Source organism: Lissotriton helveticus, chromosome 3_1 (assembly GCF_964261635.1).
Source record: "Lissotriton helveticus chromosome 3_1, aLisHel1.1, whole genome shotgun sequence".
Classification (NCBI taxonomy): domain Eukaryota; kingdom Metazoa; phylum Chordata; class Amphibia; order Caudata; family Salamandridae; genus Lissotriton; species Lissotriton helveticus.
This window is the reverse complement of record NC_136061.1, coordinates 1982898346-1982922438: the sequence shown is the minus strand read 5'-3', so window position 1 is coordinate 1982922438 and position 24093 is coordinate 1982898346. Positions and strand designations below refer to the sequence as shown.

The following is a 24093-nucleotide window of genomic DNA, read 5'->3' as shown; positions in this document are numbered from 1 at the left end:
CAAAAAAAGCAAAGAGAAAAAAAGAGGAAACCAACTCGTAGATTCTTTAAAAAAAGGCCAAGAAAAATGTATTTTGAAAAAAACTAGAGATTTCGTCTGAAAAAAATTCGCCCCAAAACTCTGTATCAAACTTACCTCAAGAATTAATTGGTCAAACTAAATCTGACAAAGTTATCATGACCATTGATCCTTCAGGGCTTCCCAATTACCCTGAGTATGAGGAACAGATTATTACTGCAAATGGTTCAATACCAGTTCTTAACCCTTTAGCTACACCCTTTCCGGATATGATTGAAATTGAACATGTCCCTAAATCCACCATTTCTGAAAAGGATAGTGTTGATACTGTTTTTTTAGATTTTGTACCTCTTTTTGATTTTGATTTTATTTTAAACAGATCTGTACTCCTTAATTGCTTTCGAGAGATTGAAGGTTTGAAATTAATTCAGTCAAATGATATAGATGTTGTGTTGCTTTTAGACCTTGATGTTGGGAAGATATCAAGGGTTAAATTTTATTCAAAACTAGTATTGAATCATATTCTACGATGGTCTGAAGAATTACAAATAAGGGGGATTGATGTTACCCCTTTCTTCCTTGTGGATACACGTAATAAAATATCTACAAACTTGTCGATAGTCCATGGAGTAACCACAGGCATCACAGATCGGTCCTCAATAAAAACTGAGGAATTAAAAATCTGTGTATCGAAAAATGAACGACAAGTGATTTATAAAAATCCTTTACCCTCCCAACCAATTTTGGTAGAAGATGATTCCAAATGGAGCTGGTTACCTGGTGTTCTGTCAAGTAAATCCATCTCTGTTCCTAAACCGTATTCCAATTTTTAACATCGATTTAAAAATAATCTCATGGAATACGGCTGGATTAAAAAATAGTCCCGAAAAATTGTTATATTTGCATACCTTAGAAGCGGACGTAATCTGCCTACAGGAGACTTGGGTGGATGGGAAATTCTTGGCGGAAAAGGATTATTATGTGTTGGACGGTAGCGCAGATCCCTCGAGGAGAGGTCGTGCGAAGGGAGGACTGGCTTGCCTACTTTCCAACAAGATCAAATGGCACTATACTCATTATCTAGACCCCAACAATCTGTTCCAGGCAATAACATTGTTAAACTTAGTTAAGAATGACTCACGGAAATCACTTGTACTGATAAATGCCTATATCCCCCCTGATGCCTGCTTTAATGTAGGTTTAAAGACGACGTTCTCCTTCATACAGAATCTTCTTGACTCTGAGTCCCCTCCTCACATTTTGTTACTAGGGGACTTTAATTGTAAAATTTCAAACTGCAGCCTTGATTTGTTCAGGAATAAACTTAAGGAGGAATCACTTCAGATACCGCGTGCCCTATTTCCTGGGAATATCAAGACCAATAAGAGAGGGAAAACACTTTTGGAGGGAATATTAGAGGTAGATAGTATAATAATAAATGGAAGGCTCCCCTCGGACATTCCGGCTAATTTCACACATAAATCTAAGAGCAGTGAATCTATCCTCGATTATGTGGTAGCAGGTAATACCCTTTTCTATCTCCTGAAAGATCGGTTAGTATGTAATACAGAACTTAGTGACCATAAGGTATTGGTTCTTATTATAAACTTCAATCCCCCTCCTACGGATACATGGCACATTAATAGTGATTTGGTAAATTTTGGAGCCATTTCTGGGAGATGTTACTGGAATTTTGGGGCTATTAGGAGTTTAGCGAGTATTTTGGAGTCTACTGTGGAGAATTTGTTGCAATGGGATGGAAATGAACTACTATGCTTTGGCAATTTTTTTAAAGTAGTCATCGCGATAGCAAAAAAACCTCATCCTGCAAAAAAAAAAACAAGTACTCCCAAACTGTCTTCGATATTGAAATAAATAAATTGGTTAGGGATCAATATCTTTTTTATACTCTTGAAAGATATCATAAAATAGTTGTTCTAAGAAGAAGGAAAATGAGGATGACGGCCAGATTGAAGAGAGAGAATGAAGATTCCTTGTGTATTAAACTTCGGGAAGCCTCCTATAGGGGTCAAGCTAGGGTATTCTGGTCGATAATTGGTGAGGGTTGTGGTCTAAGATCTAGACCCTCTCCAATTTCTATAGATGAGCAGATTTGGGTTGAATACATCGAGCAATTATATAGTTATAATGATTTGACCCGTGAAAACGATACACTATACGTGGTTAATCATTTTTATGGCCCTCCGTCCGAGAAGGACGTTGAACTAGCCATTAAGGGCTTGCGTTCTTCGGGCGCGATGGGTCCGGATAAGCTCTGTATCTCGGTGATAAAACAACAGAGTGAGCTATGGAGTAAAATGCTCTTTCCAGTTTTTAAATTCTGTTGTGTTAGTGGAACTGTTCTTCCCTCCTGGAAAGGGAGCATATTAGTCCCCCTCTTTAAGAAAGGAGCTAGAGACTTGCCACAAAACTACCGTCAAATCACTCTTTTAGATGCTATAGGTAAGGTTTTTGCAAAATGTCTTCTTAACTCGATTAATGATTGGGTGCTTAAGGCTGAAATCTTACCCCATGAACAGACCGGGTTTAGGCAAAGGCACGGCACATTAGATAACCTGACTGCATTACAGGTCATAACTGAGAAATATGTCAAGGTTCGTGGAGGGGGAGTTTATGGTGCCTTTATCGATTACTCCACAGCCTTTGATAAAGTGGATAGATCTATGCTGTGGAGAAAGTTACTTGCTTTAGGAATGCCTCCTATTCTCATTAAATTAGTTCGCGCCTTGCACTCAGACCCTTGGTGTAGAGTGCTGATGGGTGGGGAGAGAGGGTTATCTAGAGTGATTTTCACAGCAAATGGGTTAAAACAAGGTTGGCTATTGGCTCCTTTGTTGTTTTCCTTGTATATAGCTGATCTCCCACAGGTTTTATCTGCAAGTAAAGGTATTGTTCCGTCCTTGGGGGGGTGCCCCAATTGCATGTTTAATGTATGCAGACGACATACTGATTATGGACCTTACTCCAAAAGTTTTGAACAGTCGCCTGCATGCTCTATATAAATATGCGGAGGTGCATCATCTGAAGATAAACACTGCAAAAAGTAAAGTAATGTGCTTGATGGGTAGGAAAAAGTCAAAATATGCGAACTTTCACTGGTCTGTGGGGGGTCAAAGACTGGATGTAGTACATTCTTATACTTTCCTCGGAAAAATAGTCACTAGCAATTTAAGTGAAAAAGCACATATAGCGAATAACACACGGAAAGCTATTGTCCCAGGGAAGAGTTTGATTTCACTTTATAAAGCTACTGGTAGAAGGCACTTTGCGACATTGCTGGAGGTATATCGAGCAAAAATTCCTGCATCTCTACTTTATGGTATGGAAATAGTTGACATGAAAAGCTGGAGCTTTCTGAATGCAACGAAAGGCAAAATTCTGCGTAGTCTAGCTTCGGTCAATACAGCAAGTTCAACTGCTTCCCTAAGACAGGAATTTGGTTTACGCAGTAGCTGGGTTCAAGGATTAGAGGGGATAGTGCGCTGGGTTTTTAACTTGGCAAAGGGAGATCCTGGCACTTTAAGGTATTTTATAAAAACTGAGTTATTGGGAAATTTTAATAAACATTCGCTAATTGTAAAGAATTTCAGAACTGCCGCTGATCTTTTGCAATTAGATGAATCAGTTTTATTTACTTTATCGGCACACCAGCTGAAATCCACTCTGAAGTCGGCCTCCTGGGAATTAGGTTTTAGACTGGATAGGGAGGCTTGCATAGCAAAGAAAGGTATTTCTCCAGCCATTGACTTTTGCTTAATGAGGAAAGCCCAACCATATGTTTTTTGGAACCTCCCTCATGGAGTTCGGCGCTTACTGTTTTTATTAAGGCAGGATTTACTCCCTTTGAACTCCCTAATGTCCAGATGGTATGGCTCCTCATCTTTATGTGACTTCTGTAACATCAAAACTCAGGATATGCATCATGTTATTTTCGTATGTCCGGCCCTAATGGTGCATAGGCGCAAGTGGTTAAGACCAATTTGTCTCCAACTGAGTATTCTTTCAGCTACTGCTTTCCTTGATGCTATTCACAACCCTCCAAATGAAATGTTCTGTTTTAAATTGTATAACTTTTTTAAATGTTTCTTAGTGATATACTAGAAGGTTACAAATGTCTATTTCTCTCTATATTGTAATTTCGATTATATGTCACTGTATTAAATCTGTTAATTCTTTTATGTGGATCTCATCTGAGTTCCGAAATCATAATTAAAATAAATTTGATTTTGAATTTGATTTTTGAAGAACCCTCACTTCCCCAAAGGTGACATGCTTCATCATTGGGTCCCCTCTTCACTCTGGGACCTCACGGTACCAGTATGGGCTACAACTCTCTTGCAAGAGAGTAGCGGGGGTTGTCACTAATTCTGCAGATATTATTTCTTGTGTGGGGAGGGAGGGGGCAGAGTGTACAAACAAGAGAAAATAGAGTGGGTGAAAACTATCTCTTGGTGGGCAAAATAAACTTTTATTTCGGTGCCCCCAATGGATAGAGCTAAAAAAACAAGCTAATGGTCAACAATTTAATGGTCAACATGTTTCTGCCTTTTTTTTGTGTGGCGTTTTTATAGCTCAAACTAGACCCGGAGGTATCTGAGCGCTTTACATGAGCACCAGTTACCTTACAGAAGGACACAATCATGTTTTTTGTTAGGCACGGGGAGATCAAGTGATTTGCTCAGAATCATAGAATGTTGAGCGTCCCTGCTGAGACTCTAACCCGGTTCCCCAGCTCTGAGGTCAATCGACCTAGCTGTTAGGCCACATTCTCTCCCTCGACTACGAGAGTTCATGGCATTCCTCAGGACCAAGATCTAAAGTCACTCTGCTTAATAATTAAAGATACAAAAAAGGGACCATACTTTCACAGTATTGGTCAGTTTTGTGGCATCATCCTCGGGTATGATCCACCAGAATCAACTACAATGTATTGAGTCTACTACACCTTCATCGGTCCCTTCAGAGCGTATCTAAGCTAAAAAGTCTCAGAACGCCACATCGCATGAAAGGCTGGCGGGGGGGGGCCTTGTAATTAAATACCATCTCCTCCTCTACGGGAATAATACCATTAAAACCACATTTTTTATATCTTCAACAAGTAATTGTGCATACATTCATTAACCCCAGTCCGTCCATGCTTTTGGCCTATTTCATAGTGCAAAAACTTCAGTCCTGCGAGCAGTTTGGTGCACATTTGTGTCTTTTTGTTCTCTAACTAGGCTCACATCAAAGGGGTCATTTTACAATGTACACATATATGTACATCACCGGTGTTTAAGATAGTGTCTGTATAGCAAGAATATGACTATGTGGTTGTTTTCCCTTTAAATGTATCCATTGCATGAAGACAGAACATTGTCTTTCACTGGTGGCACATCGCCTGTCACCCAGGGCCAAGTTCCGGGGGGGAGGGTGTAAGGGCATGTATGCTAATTGACCCAGTATAAATTATTCTGTGATGTGTGCATGCCCAGAAGTGTGTGTGTGTGTGTGGGAGGGGGAGGAGGTGAGAGTGAGATCAGATGGTCGTTATCGTCTCTTTGCTGCACTATAATGCTGAAACTGTGTTTTAGTAATCTGTCTCCCTCTTGCTTGCGATCACAGACGGAGGAGGATGAGCTAGACTTGGTGAGTCCGAGGTCCTGCCTCATGAGCATGATGTAGTCCCGTTTTACATTTTATAACACTTCACTGCACGGTAGACATTTAAATTCGTGGTTACTCTGCATGAACTCACTGAACTAGAACACTATCCAAAATTTTCCGTTGACATTCAGTTTGAGGAGAAAATATTTTCCACCACTGCAAGCCATTGCCCATGGTGTTAAGACATTGATAACACTTCCGAGGAGAGGCGACATTCCTTTGTGTCGTGTTTTTTTCTGTATTTTCAATTGATGACTTCATTGTCGAAGTTCCTCCCATTGTGTGAGCAGGGCAGTGCATCTGTGCTCCTTTCGAGGCAGTTGCATCAGCCCTGGTGAGGTCACCTTCTGTCAGGAGCCGGTGCAGGCCTGACTCTGTGCTCCGCCGCGGTCTCAAACCACAAGGGCCTTTCTTTTCCTGTTTACAGGCAGAGCCTCTGCGCCGCAGCGGGCCGGCGAGTCGTGCAAGCGGCGGCGGCCATTCCCTTCCAATGGCAGCACAATGTGCCCCGCAAGCACCCTGGCCTCGACCCCGGTGAGTCGGGTCACGATGAACCTGCCCTGCCCTACGGCCCCGCTCTTCCACACGGCTACACCGCACATAGAAAATTCAGTGAACGTAAATTAAGCCCCGCGGCATGACGTCACACGTTAGTTGAAACGCTGCCTTGACTTTTCCCTATTACGTTTTCACTTCCATGTGTATAATCCTGGGCAAAGACTGCATGACGTCACGGAGCTGTGTTTGCATGCTTGTTAGTGTTTGTGGCTCCTTGAATTCATGGTTTTAGGAAGCATGCTTTTTTTGTCGTGTGATTTCATTTCTCAAAAATGTCAATATAAAAATAAAATTGTAGTAGTGCCAAACGTAATCCTTTACCCCCTAACTTGTGCCACCGCTGTCTTTCGCCGCAACTTTAAATTACCAAACCAGATGGGCGTAAAGCTGTTGTGTAGCTCGAAGGTTAATCCCTTGGTTATGTCACCTCATGCTCATTTCATCTAGTTAACGAGGAATAGTCTACCTCGGAAAAGCTCAACTAATTCAAAGAACTGTCAGAGATCAGCTTGTTTAGACTGCCTTTTCACAGCCACTTGCCGCCATGAGTGTTTTAGGATTTGTTTACATGTCACCATGATCACACTACGAATCTTTCCTATTTACAATTTGCGAGTTTTGCTTATTTCCACGGCCTTATGTGACAAATGACAGCCACTGACATAATTTCAGTTTTTCATTCTCCGTGCTGAGTACAATGATAAGTAGTGAGCGTTTAGGGAAAAATCAGCTGTTTCGAGCTTCTTGGTTTTATTATTTCCGCAAAATTCTGCATTGATTTTAGCATGGTTACGGCGCCCTCTTGTGGTTTTCTTGTTGACTTTATTGTATCTAACAACTACACTGCAAGTAAACGACACGAATTTGCAATATATTGAGACGCCCGCACACAATTCTCATTAGCGTCCACTATAAATTAAATTTATACAAGGATCAGATGTTTTCAGCCAAGTAACTAGGATACTCCAGTTTTGTAAAAAAAAAAAAACCTAAGCTAAACGGATCAGTGTACCGATGCCGTGGATGTCCCTCGCATAGAGTGCAGCAGTTCCCGAATCATATTCTTATAAAAATGCTTTAAAAATGAGTTTCAAAATCACTGCCCTAACGCCTTGTTCAATTTGACTTATCTCCAGTACTATCGGGATAAACTGTTATTCGTAGAAAAAGCCCCATCAAAAGGAATTCACTAGCTTACATCCTATGCGTAGGTTACGTTGACATCTGTTCCTTTGCAGGAATGGTTCTAGCGATGTTTATTTGCTGCATTTCCAGGCTGTCTTCATTTACTCCGAAGCCCTCAGAGTCCATGGGGCCAGAGGTCAGTGGGTGTGCTGCTGGCGGCTCGGCTGTGTCTGGAGTCTTAAGACTTCAGCACCAGGCTTAGTTTTTAGGTCTCCTGCCTAGCGATACACTGCCTCCTGGACTGGGTGGGTCACCTCCTGGACTGGGTGGAGGAAAATGACATCATGACTCCCCTTCAGGCTGGCTTCAGAAAGAACACGTCGACCATGGATCAGATCTTCCGCCTTCTTCTCCTATATTGGAAGACTGTCACCATAGAGGGTGGAAGACTGTACATGGTCTTCGTGGATCTGAGGTCAGCCTTTGACCTAGTCCCTAGAGGGAAACTTTGGGAGGTTTTGCAGAAGCTAGGAGTGCCCCCACACCTTCTTAGTACTATCATCAGGCTCCACGAGAACAACTATGCCCAAGTAAGGTGTGGGAGGGATGGTAAGCTCTCAGGCAAATTCCCTGTCCTTAGAGGAGTCAGACAGGGCTGTGTCCTGGCGCCAACCCTCTTCTGCCTCTTCATTAACAGTGTCATTCAACATCTTGACACTGTCGAGGACAATGACGCCCCGGTTTTGGCAGGCAGGAGGGTTCCGGCAATCATGTTTGCTGATGACACCCTCCTGCTTTCCAAATCCCCCATGGGGATCCAGAGGATTGTAAATGGTTTTGGCCTTTTCTGTCGGCAACACGGGTTGGAGGTCAACACAGAAAAAACTAAGTTTATGATCTTCAACCCCCCTGCCAGAACCAGACCCAACCCAAAACTGGGGGAAGTTAGTCTTGAGAGGGTCTCGACCTTTGTCTATCTGGGGGTAACATTACAAGAAAACCTGGCCTGGGACTGCCAGATAGCGAGATCAAGGCTGAAGCTATCCCAGCTAGCGGGCGCACTCCTGAAGGTGGCAAATAAATCCACCTTTAAGCCTGTAAGCCCGGCCCTTGAAACCTATAGAACTCAAGCGAAGGCAGCAGCCATGTATGGCAGCGAGCTGTGGGGTTACAAAGCAGGGAAGGCATTGTTAGCGGTGGAAAATACATTCTTGAGACGCCTACTTGCTCTCCCGCAGGGAACGCCACTCCTCCCCCTAAGATTGGATTTGGGCCTACACTCCATCGCTGAAGATCTTCTATCCAAACCCGTGAAGTTCTGGCATCGGATATGGTCCACTGAGGAACTGTATCACTATAGACAGGACCTTATCCATGTACTGAGGCTGAATGGCAGTAACAAAATCCCCTGGCTGGCTTTTATTAAATCAGAATTGTCCAGTTTGAACTTGCCAGACCTCTGGGATGATCCAGTTCAGGGTTGTCAAAGGATCACACGCAAAACTCTTGCCCAGCTGTACAAAAACAAAAATCTGGCTGACATGGACAATGCTCATAGTACCGGCACCCTGACGAGTCGTTTTATGGAGTCCAAAAATTCTTACCTCTTTGAACCTTTTATGGATTTTATTTTTCCTCTTTTGGCAAGGAAATTGTTCCTGCAATGGAGGTTTGGCACACTCCCCACCAAAGTATTTACCCACAAATGGCTCACTGGGGGTGACAAATTCTGTCCTTGTTGTAAAACCAAGAACGAAGATGATCTGCACATAATGTTTGTTTGCCACGCATACCAAAATCCCAGGAAGCGTTGGATTGCACCGCTGTGCCGAAACCTGGGTTTTCGGGAATACCTACAAGCATACAGGGTTATGAAAAACAATACCCTGGGACATATTGTCTTTGCGGTATCAAAATTCCTAATGGCAGCTTGGTTAATAAGGAAGAAAATGTCCCCCTGAACTGGTGCCACTGTGTTTCCTTACCTCATGCAGACCTAGCCTTTTTATATGTAAATATTCTCTAATACATGCATTCCATTTTACTGTGTATTTATGTACTGTATTTTATTGCATCTTTTATGGCCCATGTGGCCGAAATAAAGAATTTTTGGAATTGGATTTCATTTCTCAAAAATGTCAATATAAAAATAAAATTGTAGTAGTGCCAAACGTAATCCTTTACCCCCTAACTTGTGCCACCGCTGTCTTTCGCCGCAACTTTAAATTACCAAACCAGATGGGCGTAAAGCTGTTGTGTAGCTCGAAGGTTAATCCCTTGGTTATGTCACCTCATGCTCATTTCATCTAGTTAACGAGGAATAGTCTACCTCGGAAAAGCTCAACTAATTCAAAGAACTGTCAGAGATCAGCTTGTTTAGACTGCCTTTTCACAGCCACTTGCCGCCATGAGTGTTTTAGGATTTGTTTACATGTCACCATGATCACACTACGAATCTTTCCTATTTACAATTTGCGAGTTTTGCTTATTTCCACGGCCTTATGTGACAAATGACAGCCACTGACATAATTTCAGTTTTTCATTCTCCGTGCTGAGTACAATGATAAGTAGTGAGCGTTTAGGGAAAAATCAGCTGTTTCGAGCTTCTTGGTTTTATTATTTCCGCAAAATTCTGCATTGATTTTAGCATGGTTACGGCGCCCTCTTGTGGTTTTCTTGTTGACTTTATTGTATCTAACAACTACACTGCAAGTAAACGACACGAATTTGCAATATATTGAGACGCCCGCACACAATTCTCATTAGCGTCCACTATAAATTAAATTTATACAAGGATCAGATGTTTTCAGCCAAGTAACTAGGATACTCCAGTTTTGTAAAAAAAAAAAAACCTAAGCTAAACGGATCAGTGTACCGATGCCGTGGATGTCCCTCGCATAGAGTGCAGCAGTTCCCGAATCATATTCTTATAAAAATGCTTTAAAAATGAGTTTCAAAATCACTGCCCTAACGCCTTGTTCAATTTGACTTATCTCCAGTACTATCGGGATAAACTGTTATTCGTAGAAAAAGCCCCATCAAAAGGAATTCACTAGCTTACATCCTATGCGTAGGTTACGTTGACATCTGTTCCTTTGCAGGAATGGTTCTAGCGATGTTTATTTGCTGCATTTCCAGGCTGTCTTCATTTACTCCGAAGCCCTCAGAGTCCATGGGGCCAGAGGTCAGTGGGTGTGCTGCTGGCGGCTCGGCTGTGTCTGGAGTCTTAAGACTTCAGCACCAGGCTTAGTTTTTAGGTCTCCTGCCTAGCGATACACTGCGCAGCAGTGTTAGCGCAGCGAGAGTCCTTTTGTCCGGGTTTTGAAAATGGACCTGGGAAATGCACGCGCTCGTGCGGGTGATTTTACCGTTGCGGCCTGCTGTTGGCCTTTCCCTGCGTCTTGTTTTGTTAAATAGCACACAATAGGCCAGAGGCGGGCGCATAGCTCCGCCCCTGGCCTATTTGTGTCTATTACGCGCATTTCCTGCCATATGCTTTCAATTATGGATCAAACGTTACTAAAATGCAGCAACTCTTGTGGCTGGACAGTGGGAAGCCCTTCACAAAGGTTGACTGGTCATCATTTTGTTGCTTCTTGCTGTATTTGGGTGGCAGACTGGTACTGAGAGAACACTTTTGCCCATATAGCATTACTGTCATAAAATGTGCAGCATTAAGCCACATAATTTGACTTTTCTTGCTGCATAAGTTAGTAGACCCTGCCACATGATTTGGTCCTTGCTGCAACATCATTCCAGTGGCCCTGCTCTTAGTTCACTAATATAATTACTCTGAGGGCAGGGGTAGGAATGTTTCTCAGTTCATGTTTAAAAACTCTCCCTTTTATTACATTTTTCAATTTACTGATATAATCCAATGTACTAAGGTAAAATGTTTCTGTTAAATTTTGATATATCTCCCCTTCCTCCTAGGTGAGTAACTCTTATTCGTGATGGACCGGATTCTTTTTTTTTAATTCAGCCCTGCAAGGCCCCCAGCTCTTTAATCAGGAGCAGGGGCAGGGCTAGCTTCACACCTAAGGGCACTTCAAGCACCCACCAAATCACTCTTATCAAACAGATACAGCAATTACATTTCTGTAGCTCTTTTAGCATAAGACTGCGAAGCCCAGGGTAGAGATGGACCCTGCCTGCCTATACTGAGCCTTGTTGAGCTGCATCTCTGCTGCTCCATGTGTCTAACAACACTGGAGTCTTCATAAAGACTGTATTCTGATGAGGCCCCAGTGATTTTGAGCTGGAGCGGGGCCCTGGGCATCTCCTTGTGTTTGCTTTGTTCACCCTGAGTTGGCAGTGTATTTCCAGGCATGGGTCCGTTGCTCACTTTGCCACTGTATTCAAGCTACCCTGGCTGATGAAGGGTGTTAACCAGAAACCTGTCCCAGTATGCTTGTTTCTGGTTCAGGGAAGACCAGGCTTGGCAGTTCGGGCTGGACTGTTCCCATGAGGCACAGGGTCAAGACTGATTTTCATATAGCTGGATCTGAACTGGGGTGGCGAAGTGAGCTAAAGAATGATGATGCATTCAACCCAGATCTGTGACTGGGGGTGGGTGTCTGAAAAGTTTCAGCGCTCCGTCTATCATCTTGTGTTTGCTGAGCTGTCCACAATGCCCGTCCCTGGTGCCCGCCCTGTTTCTAAAGACTGTTCTCTTTTCAGTATATTTCTGTAATATCTATTAATAGCGTTTTCCCCCAGATTGTATGTACCAAGTGCTCTCATTTAGTCCCTGTTTTGGTATTTTGCAATCTTTAGTCTGACCTAATGCCTCTAGACAAGGCTTTGTCTCTTGGTGCCATTTAATGAGCCTGCTACAGGCTCCTGCGGGGCAGTCTCATCAACACATACAGCACATATTAAGATCATTTAAGACCCTGTGCTCCTAATTGTGTTGTAATTGCATTTATATAGCGCTTATTACCCCATACAAGGCATCAAAACGCTACTCCGAAACCCATAAAGGTTTAGTGATGAATTAGTATAGTGAAGTATGAAAAAGATTGAGAAGGAGAGTGGAAGGAGAGAAGAGGGAAAAGGTTTGCGTTTATATAGCACTTGCTAACCCTGATAAGGTGTTAAAGCGCTTTTTCGGCGGGTAGCAGTGGTTCTTGGATTAATTTAATGTAATCACAAAAATTTTAGAACAGAGGCCAGACTCTTTCTCATGTGCGACTTGAGGGCCTGGTCTGGCCAAGGATCTCTTTAAAATAAAAGGTTCCTAATAAGTGGCGTACATTTGCTAATTTTTGTACCCCAACCATATAGGCTGCACATTCATCTCAGTGTTTGCCCAGGTATTTTGTGCTCGCAGAAAAGCAGATCATCCAGTTTTGATTGAATCTCATTCTGTAGTAAAGCGGTCACTAGTCCGGCGTGGTTTCCTCTGCAGACTCATAGTCAGACTTCCAATTATCTGCCTTGAAGGATTCAAATTCATCATTTAATCCTCACTGAAGGGGTTTTAAAATGTCTTTATCACAATTGAACTGTGTGCTGCAGTAAAATTAACCTGGTTTGACATCTGGATCCAGACCTCTAAATGAGACCTTCAAAATTCCCACTGTACCATAGATGAAGCATTCTATACCACAAACAATACTGCTACGGTGGTGGCCCTCTCCAGGCTATATTCCATCCAAGGCTTCCAGAAGTGGACCTAACTAGATATTGGTTTATGTCTGTGTTTGCTGCTATTTTCTAGCATGTCTCATTAGATTCATGTGCTCTGCATAGTTTTTAATTAATCTATTGGTTTGACTCGTAGCATAGTTTCTCCTGTTTAAAGTCAAGAATTGGTCACAGGCATGCTTTGAATTACCCACTTTGATGTTGAACCAAAGCCCACATCTCTCCACACCTTTGACCCCTTTGTCTTGAATAGACTTATGCAGTTGGTCCCTTGTCATCTGTGTAACAACATACAGACTTAGGGATTCAACGCAAGATGTTTCAACGTAGCGAAAGAAACGCTGGGAAATCTGTGCAGTTGTGTGGGGGTTGTCTAGTTTTATGTAGGTTTTGGAAACTCAACACAAGGAGCCAGTAAGTGACTCAAAACTAACCTCACAATCTTGAGGCGGTAGGAACTCAGAAGTAACGTGTGATATACAAGATGACGACTTATAGGAACGTTCACTGTATCCTCATGAGACTGCTTCTCCATGACAGTTTGAGTAAACTGAAAGCCCTGCAACCCACAGCTGAGATCAGGAGATCATCCGAGCATAGAGAAAGCAGCAATAAAGAAGGCATAATGTATGCACAACAGTGGGGCTATCTGCCTTGTGGCACCGAATGATATTCTGCCTGAAAATGAACCTTTTCAGATTTCTGAAGAAAATTGTCAGGGTGGGTTTGTGAGTTGAAGAAATAGCCAACAGAGTGCCAAAGGGCGGGGTATTGATGAAAAAAGTGTACCTGAAACCCAGTGTAGGACTATTCTTGGAAATGGGTAGAATGCAGCCATCTGGAAGCAGATTGGAATTTCACAGTTCCTTCTGTGGGCATGGATTAGCTAGAGCTTGTGCAACGGGAGGCTAGGGCAGTGAAAAAAGCAGCAGAACTGATATGTTTTCTACATTGAGTGTCTGACCCCGCAACACTTGCCAATTCGAACTAGCAGTGGTGTGTATTTCCATTTTCATGAAGGCTGTGAAGATGCAAGGAAGACACATGTTCAATATTTGTCATTGGTTGAGCACCTGCTAATTAAGACGAATCAAAGCCATGTAACTGACTGATGTAGAGTAACAGTATAGAGTCCAGTTAAAGTTGAAAAATGGTCCTGAGAATGTGCTTTGTTCTGTGGGTATAAGCTCTGCCTTTCTAGGTCTGGCCTTGAAGCAGCTTAAGTTGTCTTGCGAGTCTTGATTTGTGGGAAAACAAACCAGAATAAAATACATACATATATATATAAAAGTAGGGCTTTTAGTCAGCCTTCTTCATCCATTGGTGTATTTAAGTGTCAGTCACATTTTGATTCCACCCCCACCTGTACCATGTGGAAGTCATCCTGCTGCAGCCATTCATTCGCTTTACTGTGATTGACAGCACATTTCTTTGCATGTGCGCCTAAAAAGTAGTCCACTCCATTGCCACGGCTGGTAGGCTAGTCTCCTCTTACATTTCTGCTTTCATTTTGTTTTTAGATTTATCTTTTCCTTGGGTCCTTTTTAGGTCTTGACTGAGACAGAGCATAGGTTGTGGCATGAGAGGTTGCTCTTCAAGAAAAAAAACACACGCAAACGAAAAGAGCTTAAAGGGCTTTGAGCCCACCCGTTACTTACATCTGGTTGGCTTCAACATCACAATGCGATTTGTACTTTTTATTACTTTTTTATTTTTTACTATTCATTGCATATGTAAAAAAAAAAAAAAAGTTGACTTGCTAAGTAAGGCCTGATCTACTGGCATTGCTAATAGTTATTTTTAGTCATTCAAGCCAAGATTCTTAGAAACGTCTCAAAGTCAATATTCAATCTATGATGCTGAAAACCCCACAACAGTTGAATATTCAACACACATTTGCAAAAGTATTCTATTTTCTTTCTAAGCTATGCAAAAGACTGTGTGTGTACATTGAAAAGAACCCGGGGAAAGGGATGAAGCCTGTCCCACAATAATGTAAAATTGGAACCATAAAGTTTCCTATTTCATGTATCTTTACATTCCTGTCCATTCACTCGAATGCAGCACATAAAGGAGAATTTTTCTGCGGCTGAAAGTCCAGAGTAAAAACCAGTCATTTCAAGAGAGCCCGTTCTGCTGAAGATGTTTGATTTCAGGAGTTTAGCCTGTGAATCTGTAGCGGCTCACGGGGTAACGAATGGAAGCATTCTGCTTCAATTTAGCGAATAAGGAGACAATAAAATAAAATCCAGTGGTTTTTGATGATTGACCGAAGTCGGTGACACATTTTAATTGTGGCATTTATGGCTTTAAATATATTCTTTGAGTGCTCATTTAGGTTTTGTCAAATTGGTTGTATACCACAATACCATTTCATATATGCAACGTGAAATGGGAGCCCCATTTTTCTTCAATTCTGTTTTAAAATGTATTTTATTATTCCAGGAGTGTTGATTTCTTTTCATATTCCTCCTATTTTTTTTATTATACAAGATATCCTGCTTTGCATTAAAATATAGATTCTCCAAGTTCGTGTAGAGAGAATCTGGATTTCATTAAAGACACGGAGGCTAGCATTATGCGTATAACCTTTATTGCTAGCCACTTGCAGCACTTCAAAGTATTACATCAGCAACACCCAAAACATTATTTGCATTAGAATGCAATTTTTGATAGAATGACCTCAAGTATATTTTACTACTGTTCCAGAATGTTGAATGTGATTTTTATGTTTTTTCAGAACACCCAAAGGATAAACACGTCTCAGTCTGCACAATCTCTTGCTACTCCTGTTGTGTCGGTGACAACCCCAAGCTTGCCCCCACAGGGACTGCTGTACTCTGCTATGCCTACTGCTTACAACACTGGTAATGGATTTAGAAGTGTGCTCTTTTTAGATGCTGACCATGACTGTTATTTCACACTTTTGAATGCACCTAAATGTGAAAATGTACTTTGTGTGGTATAGATTGCATTTTTAAGAATATTGTAGATTCGTTGATATTTATTTTTCTTTCTCCATTACTTTCCTGAGTCTGTCTCTTGCTCCCTTTTTCCAATATTTGACTTGTCCATTGTATTAATGATATTTTCTGTGTGAACTGAGACTCCAAGCAGGGTTTCAGGACTGCACAGAATAGGAGCAAGATAGAGAATTCGGGAGCAGGTTTACAGGACATACAGTGCTCAAACTCTGTCGTTCAAAAGAGCAACTTTACTTCAGCATTGATTGGACTTAAGCTCTGATTACCCTTTCACACCCTTTCACACCTTTTTCCACACATGCCTTTGGCTACCTTCAAATGGGACTTTTATCTTTCTTAAGCGAATGTGTGCTGCTGATGCCCTTTGTCTATTTTATATTATGTAAACACTGTATCCTGCTCTAGGTTTTTCTGACATCTGTAGCAACGGATCACATTCTAGTGCAGACTACATCTCCACAATGCACTCCTTAAAATTGTCACGAGATCATTACCACTACCTCCGGAGGTGCAGAAAATTTGGACATGGATCTAAGCCAGGAACTTGTCAATAAAAGGAGTTCAGCAGATGATGCGGCTTGCAGTGAATTGAAATGCCCACTTAACCGCACCACTCGGACAACTGGAAACTTCGATCCAACACCCGTCTTTGAGCGGAGAGGAACCTATTGATCCTGATAGGGCTGCCGTGTGGACTGAGTGGGCGTCTTGTGCAGCCTTTCCCTGGATGGGCGTGCAGCTCTTAACATTTGCGGGCAGCAGAAGCTCCCATTGCTAGTTCTCCCGCATACCTACGTGTCTAAGGGTACACCCAGAAAAGTGGCAGGAGAAGGGTGTTACCGGAGCTGTCGAGGATTGATGTGCCTGCAGGGGCGCAGCAGTGAACTCTTCCTCTGCTCCTATGCTCAACCCACTTCATGGTACCAAGGAGACGGCTCCTGGGTGTCTCCCGAAGGCCTATTGCAGAGGAGTCCCTGTGAGACTGCCAATAGCTCCTGCTGCTGGGGTCGTAGCGTGGACCCACTAATTATATGTTGCAACTGCCTGAGAGACTGAGGCACTAGCCTGCAATTACAATTTTCCTGACACTGCAACGGCTGTCCCTTGTACTTGGACCTCCACACATAGTATTTTTACTTGCTGGCTCTGCCCTGGAGTTGCTGCTGAATGCTGGGAGTCTCTTGAGGGCCTCATGTCCATGTGCCCTCCACTGGCAACCGACTGCTTCCGCTTCGCCGTCCCTATGAGTTCATTGACCATAAGATGTGACTGCCTGTCACTCTGAGACATTGGCCCAGTCTGCCGCCACCCTCTCTTCATTGTTGCTGACACTGTCTCTTGTGCTTGAGCATCGCCTGAAAATGCTCTTCTCTGCTGGCCTGGCCCTAGGCCACCTTAGATCGTATTGCTTGGACTACCCACATTGTGCACTTAAGCGAGTACCACTGGGGTACCATTCTACTCTTCTCTTTCTCCTATCCTTGTTCCAGCATATATTGCCCCCTGTGGACAACTACAGAGACAATGAGCCACGATTGAGCAAGTCTTACCAGCACTAAACTATCGTTTTACTAGTGCAAGGCCTCGAAAGATCCCCATGAGGCACCATTGTCACGGGATGACATTGCATCAGCACCCATTGAAGATACTACACGCCTATTGGTTGAACTGAAGGTGTGTCTTGTGCCATTGATGGAAAGCTGGACAAGTACACTACACGACTAGACAGCCTCACTGAACCAGTGGATAGGCATGCTACAAGTGTAGATGGAGCAGATCAATGCATCTCTGAACTGGAGGACCAAAATGAAGACATTTAAATAGACTGCAGGCAGTGAAGCAAGGACTGTTGGCGGTGGCTGCCAAGAATGAGGACCTCGGGGCACAGTCGCACCGCAACATCCTGAGAATTGTGGGAATAGCTGAAACCACCAACATGACCTAGATGAACTATTTAAGGAGCATCTCTTACTAGAACTATTTGGCCGGGACAACTTCACCAGTATATTTAGGGTAGAATACACCAACCGATTAGTTGTCGCTCGGCCGGCCCCTGGCACGCTGCCGGGACCCATCATAGCGAGCCCCTGAACTGTCAAGAAAGAGATGTGGTACTGCACCTTCTCAAGGAGGAGCAACACAGACCAGGGCAAACCAATAATCTCCAGGGTACCTAGGTGAAGTATATACACACACACATTCCCCCTGAAGAAGGAAAACTATTTGAACTTAGTCATTCACTTAGAAGGATTTGGTGTTATCAAACCATACAATCCCATAATAAAAATATTTAAAACCGCATTACATACATCAAGTATGAATCCATGTTAGGTGCGGGGTTGAAAAATCTAGAGAATCTGATCTTGTGCCTAGACCAAGTGGCACTCCGGGCAGTCACCAGACTAAAACAACTACAATAGAACGCATAAGAGTGGCATGTAAGTAACTAAATGTAATATCTGAAAGAGACAGTTAATTATGGATTCCTCTCCTTCGAATTGACCCCAAGCGTCAGACTGGATCTGGTGTATTTTTTCCTCCGCCGTACCTCTGCGCATCAATAGGTGGCATCTGTCTACTCCGCGTTTGTCGTTGCATCGTGGATGCTGGAATGGCGTTGCAGTATCTACTTAGCTACTGCAACGTCATTCCTCCTGCTCTGTCAGTTCTTCCTTTTTCCGTGCCAGCCAGCGCAGATCCGGAGAGAGGAGTACCTAGAGTCACTTTTTTACTCCATTTTTTGCGACTTTTGTCGACACCTTTTTTGACTCGATCGACTCCTGGTGCACATATGGATGTCACGTCGGACCGACTTCCTGTCACAAATTGATGTCGGTCATGGACCGCACCTCGTGTGCCTCTGGTGCCTAGAGCGCTACCACAACAGAAGTCGTGCTCCGTCTACTGGGCCATAGAACCCGAATCTTTGCGGGAGCGGTCCCGAAAGCCTCTAGAGGCCCGGCAGTCCGTTCCGTGCCATTGGAGGTCCCTGTAGAGAGGGAGGTCATGGGACCACCACCACCATTCGTCATCGAAGACTTCGTCTAAGTCGAAGCACAAGAAAAAGGTGAAGAAGCATTGTTTCTCTTTGCCTGTTCCCCGTCAGTCAGCCGGCGGGACTCGGGAGGTAGTCGTTCGGCTCCGCCCGCAGTGGCGAAACTACAGAAAGAAACCAGCTGAGCGCCCCACCTAACCTTTTCGCTAAAGCCTTCCAAGCACCTCTCAGAGCCCACAAGGCTGTAAGCCCCTGCCTTCATTATGTATATACCAGGAGCATTTGTGATTTGCTCAGGCAGAGCTGCCTGGCAATGTTAATGTTGTGTTGCTTTATGCAAGTTTCTATATTTCAAGAAAATTAACACACTAAAGTGCCACACGGGAGGATAGTGCAAAGTGTTTTATTAAGAAAGAGTGAATATGTGCTAAAGTTTTACAGGACACATCTAATTCTCTATGAACGTCTTGCTTATTTATTGAACTGGACTTATGGAAGTTATATAACGGGTGATTTAGGGCAGAATAAAAGCGCAGCACACAGATGCTCTTTGCACAGCATGAACTGCCTTTCTGAGAGCACATTCCATGATCAAGGGCCTCGCTCCATGGGGTACAGTAATATTTTCCGCTAATTCTACAAAAGAATTCAAAAGGAGATAAAGTCTTCTACAGTTGCCCACCTCACACTGCAGTGGGGCAAATTTGTTAATGTTAATATTATTGAAATTTGTAGAGCGCAACTGTTACCCAAAGGTGTCCTGGCGCTGTGTGAAGTCCTAGGGTGTGAGTAGCGCGAGCACCGCGCTGGTGGCGAGAGGCATATTTTTGTATAGAGAGACTGGTTGAGTGAAAAACTGCTCTTTCCGTGATACAGAAGTGTTTTTTAAAATCTTTTAAATTCGATGTAATGTAATACTGTGTGGGCTTGCTTCATTTTGCACACCTCCTTACACTTACCCTGATTCCCGTCAATCCCCGGTCCGTCACGGCTACTGGTGCCGGTTGAACGGAGGGACGCGACTCTTCCCCCTCATTGACAGTTAAAAGCTGAGGGGAGATAGGCCTCGCTGGTGTGAGTAGCGCGAGCACCGCGCTGGTGGCGAGAGACATACTTTTGTACAGAGAGACTGGTTGAGTGAAAAACTGCTTTTTCCGTGATACAGAAGTGTTTTTTAAAATCTTTTAATTTCGATGTAATGTAATACTGTGTGGGCTTGCTTCATTTAACACACCCCTTTACACTTACCCTGATTCCCGTCGATCCCCGGTCCGTCACGGCTACTGGTGCCGGTTGAACGGAGGGACGCGACTCCTCCCCCTCTCTCGCCCCATTCCTGGTCCCTCCTCCTACAAACAGACATGGGGGCGAGGCAGCGCAGCGGACGTGCGCAGCGGGCGCGCCGATTGCGCGCCAAAGGCAAGCCCGTCTGCGCCCGTCCGCGGCCGGTCCGCGTCCAGCGCCAGCCACGCTGCCGGTGAGTGCAGGGAATATAAGAGGGTTGTCTGGTCTAGGTCGGACCTTCTGGCGATGAATGCCGTCAAGCCGTGCCAGGCGACTAGGCTGGACCTGGCTAACTCTGATTTACCGCTGTCCTGTCTGCTCTGCGGTAAGGTACTTTGTGATGGCCCTATATCAAACAACTCACATTCAAAAATAAAAAATAAATCTACAGTTAACCCCTCCAAGACTTTATTTAGGGCTGGCCTATTGAACTGCAGATCTCTCCCTAGGCATGCTGATGATATCTGGCTGTTAGTGGCGGACTCTGAGTGGGACGCCTTATTTCTTACAGAAACATGGCTGAATGAAGACAGCCTGGCCTCCATTGCCCTGGCTGTCCCGATGCGTTTTAAAATGAGCTTCTCGAATAGAGGAGATGATAGAAGGGGTGGCATTTATTTTCAAGGACAAATACACACTGACGTCCTCTACACCTACTACTATACCCGGCATAGAGGGGCTACATTTCTGTCTGCAAATCCCCAACTGTCTTTAGCCGGGCTGATTATTTACAGACCCCCTGACTGTGCCTCAACCAATACTTGCGAACTTATGGACTTCATTGTCCAAAGCTCTTTAGCGCATTCACACTACATTGTAGTTGGTGATTTTAATGTCCATGCAGATAGGCCTAGCTGCCCGCAGGTCATTCAACTTATGACAACGCTGAAAGCAGCTAATTTAACTCAAATTATTACTGGACCTACACATCGGTCAGGTCATATGTTGGATCTGATTTTTCCCAACATACAGGATACCACAGCCAAGACCCCGCAACCATTGCTCTGGACGGATCACTTTTTAATTCCCTTCCTAATATCACTGCCATCTCGCAATCAGACAAAAGGGAGACGCTCTTATGTGCGCAGGAAATGGAATAATATATCAGCAGACACCCTTTGTCCTGCCCTTGCAGTTGCTACCCCAGCTTTGACTACAGACGTGAATACTGACGCGGTGGCGCTGAATCTTTGGATAGGCAATACTGTGGAAGCTATCGCTCCAGCAAAACTCGCCACATCTCGCAGAGAATCCCCTTCTGCCCCATGGTTCTCCACAGAGCTGATGGCTGAAAAAAGCAATTGCAAGAGGCTGGAGCGGGTATGGCGGGCAAATTATTGTGAATCAGCAAAAATTTGCTATAAAAAAGCCCTCCGCGGTCTTCACAAATCTATAAAAAAAAAAAGCCAAAAAACTATTCATCGTGACTTCCATTCAGCAAGCGGAGCAATCTAGCAAAGAAGTCTTCAAAATTGTCCAATCCTTTTTCAAACCTAGGGTTATTGAGACTGAAGTCACTCCTTCGGAGAGACTCTGTGAAGACATCTCGGACTTCTTTGATAATAAAATCTTGAAAGTCTATGAAACTTTCACTAATCCTGGCTCCACAGTAATGGCGGACACGGTTGAAAATGGGTCCCCCTCCTCTTCCTTAGTTCAATTCCATTCTATTTCCTTCTCCGAGGCACTGGAGGAAATAAACAAATGCAAATCAGGGGCCCCTGATGACCCCTGTCCGCCCAAACTCTGGAATATGATGTCTGACGCAATTGTAATGCCACTCCTACATATTTGGGATAGGTCCATTGCATCAGGGGTGTTCCCTGAGTGTTGGAAACATGCTACACTTCTTCCTTTGAAAAAGAAACCCAATGGTGCCCCTGAGGATCTGAGCAATCTCCGCCCGATCTCCCTACTAGCAGCCCCAGGCAAAATGCTTGAAAAGTTGATACAACGTCAATTGAACAGCTTCATTGAGGAAAACGGGATTTTGCATGAAACGCAATCTGGTTTTAGATCAGGTTTCAGCACCGAGACCGCCCTCATTGAGGTGGCTGAGTCGATTAGGTGGTCCTTAGATTCAGGAGCATCAGCTATGTTGGTGCTCCTGGATCTATCAGCCGCGTTTGATACGGTGGACCATGGCAGACTGCTGCAACGGCTGGAGGATATTGGTCTGGAGGACAAGGCACTGAGATGGCTCCACTCATATCTTACAGATCGCTCCCAGAAAGTTGCCCATGGCACCTTCTCCTCTAGGCCAAAACGCCTCTGGTGTGGCGTTCCCCAGGGGTCTGCACTTAGCCCTTTACTTTTCAATGTTTATTTAGCCCCACTCTTCACCTTGATTGCCAAATGGGGGGTCAAGGCGATTTCGTATGCAGATGATACTCAATTAGTCTTCCCCTACTCAGAAGTATCGGAGGCAGCTTTTAGTAAAATGAGGGGCTGCCTGTAGAAAGGTAGGGCCGAATTCGACCAAGAACCCTTCAGTATTTGCCCGGCGTTAGCCGCCTCTCATACCATTCGAGTTTATCATACAAAGAGGCAGGCGCTGGAGACAGAAGGCAGGAAACAAGAGTTTATTCCGACGGAGCAGAACACGTCAAATCAGACAACAGGGTATCTTCTCGAGGTGCTCTAGACGCATCCTTGAGGCCTGGCCTCTTATACACAGGTTTATTGCTTTATTACATAAAACACATTCTTGTCAATACTTTGATGTACGGAAAGGCATCCTCGGAATCCCCGCTTCACCCCCGTTCCCACGCATATTTACAGTAGAGTTCCCACCTCAACCTCAGCATGTGGTGGTTGTCGCGCAGTTAGACATTCCGCTGGGAACGGGAAAGTGGGCGATCAGTCGGATCTGGAGGTGTGAGGGTATTGATTAACCACCGCTCCTTTGATGTGAGGCGAGGTCCTACTGTAGGGGGCAATAAACTGCATCTGTCGGGCTAGGTGATGGCCTGGGATCGGGCTGGACAATCGGGCAGGGAGGAAGAGGTTATCAAAAAGGGGCCTGTTCTTTGAATGAGATGAAAGAGCGAGGGGGTTCAGCACGGGATGAGGCTCGGAGACAGGGTCGCGCTAGAGGTGCGCTTATGGCCCAAGCTGGAGAAACCGGGGGCTGTCGGGGTGCGGGGGAATGCTTGCGAGGCTGGGGTGTGAGGGGGAGAGACGCGCAGGCTATTGGCAGTGGGCAGAGAGGTCGTGACACAAAAATGGCTGCCACCTACTTTCGCGATGGGGCCTAAAAGGGACAAGATGACGTGGCTACTGTTTTCATGGTTGTCGCTTTACTTTCAACTGTGGCTGTGGTGAACATAAATGAACGCCGCTTATGTATACCGATTTTAGTCATTTTCCACAGTCCCCAGTTTTTATCATGTTAGTTCATTTCTGTTTATGTCTGAGGTAAGGACGTACAAGCTGACATCTAGTTATACTATTAAGGGAAGCATGTGGCTGGGCTGTCTATTGAGGTCTTTGGTAGCCCATATGCATTACGGGCAGATGGAAATAATCCTGCTATCAAATGTTAACAGAATCGTACATAACCACATGTAGTCGATGCGATAGGCGAGGAGGCAGTGCATACAAAATTACATTAGCTGTGTCATATGTTAGACCTTGGAGACAGGGATATTATTTAGACGATGTAGGAAATTCGTTCGAATACAAACATGATGTCATACAAAAATGTTCCGGCCAAATAAGGGCTATTAAGTATATTTCTTGAGGTCTGGACTTCATGGGGGTCAAAACTAGACAGTATGCTCATGTGCATAACTGGTGTTCTACAATCATCAT

General features: G+C 44.1%; 1 protein-coding gene across 11 annotated transcripts in view; it reads left to right on the top strand.

Annotated features, from left to right (window-relative positions):
• MEF2A (myocyte enhancer factor 2A) overlaps positions 1 to 24093 on the top strand; it is a 475560-nt gene that overhangs the window by 426883 nt on the left and 24584 nt on the right. For 6 of the 11 annotated variants that reach the window (XM_078683117.1, XM_078683116.1, XM_078683119.1 and 3 more), the window contains 2 exons: positions 5644 to 5667; positions 15758 to 15884. In XM_078683117.1, coding sequence (XP_078539243.1) covers positions 5644 to 5667; positions 15758 to 15884 — 151 coding nt within the window. The remainder of the gene's footprint in view (positions 1 to 5643; positions 5668 to 15757; positions 15885 to 24093) is intronic. The other 5 variants (XM_078683121.1, XM_078683120.1, XM_078683123.1 and 2 more) reach the window with 1 other exon arrangement.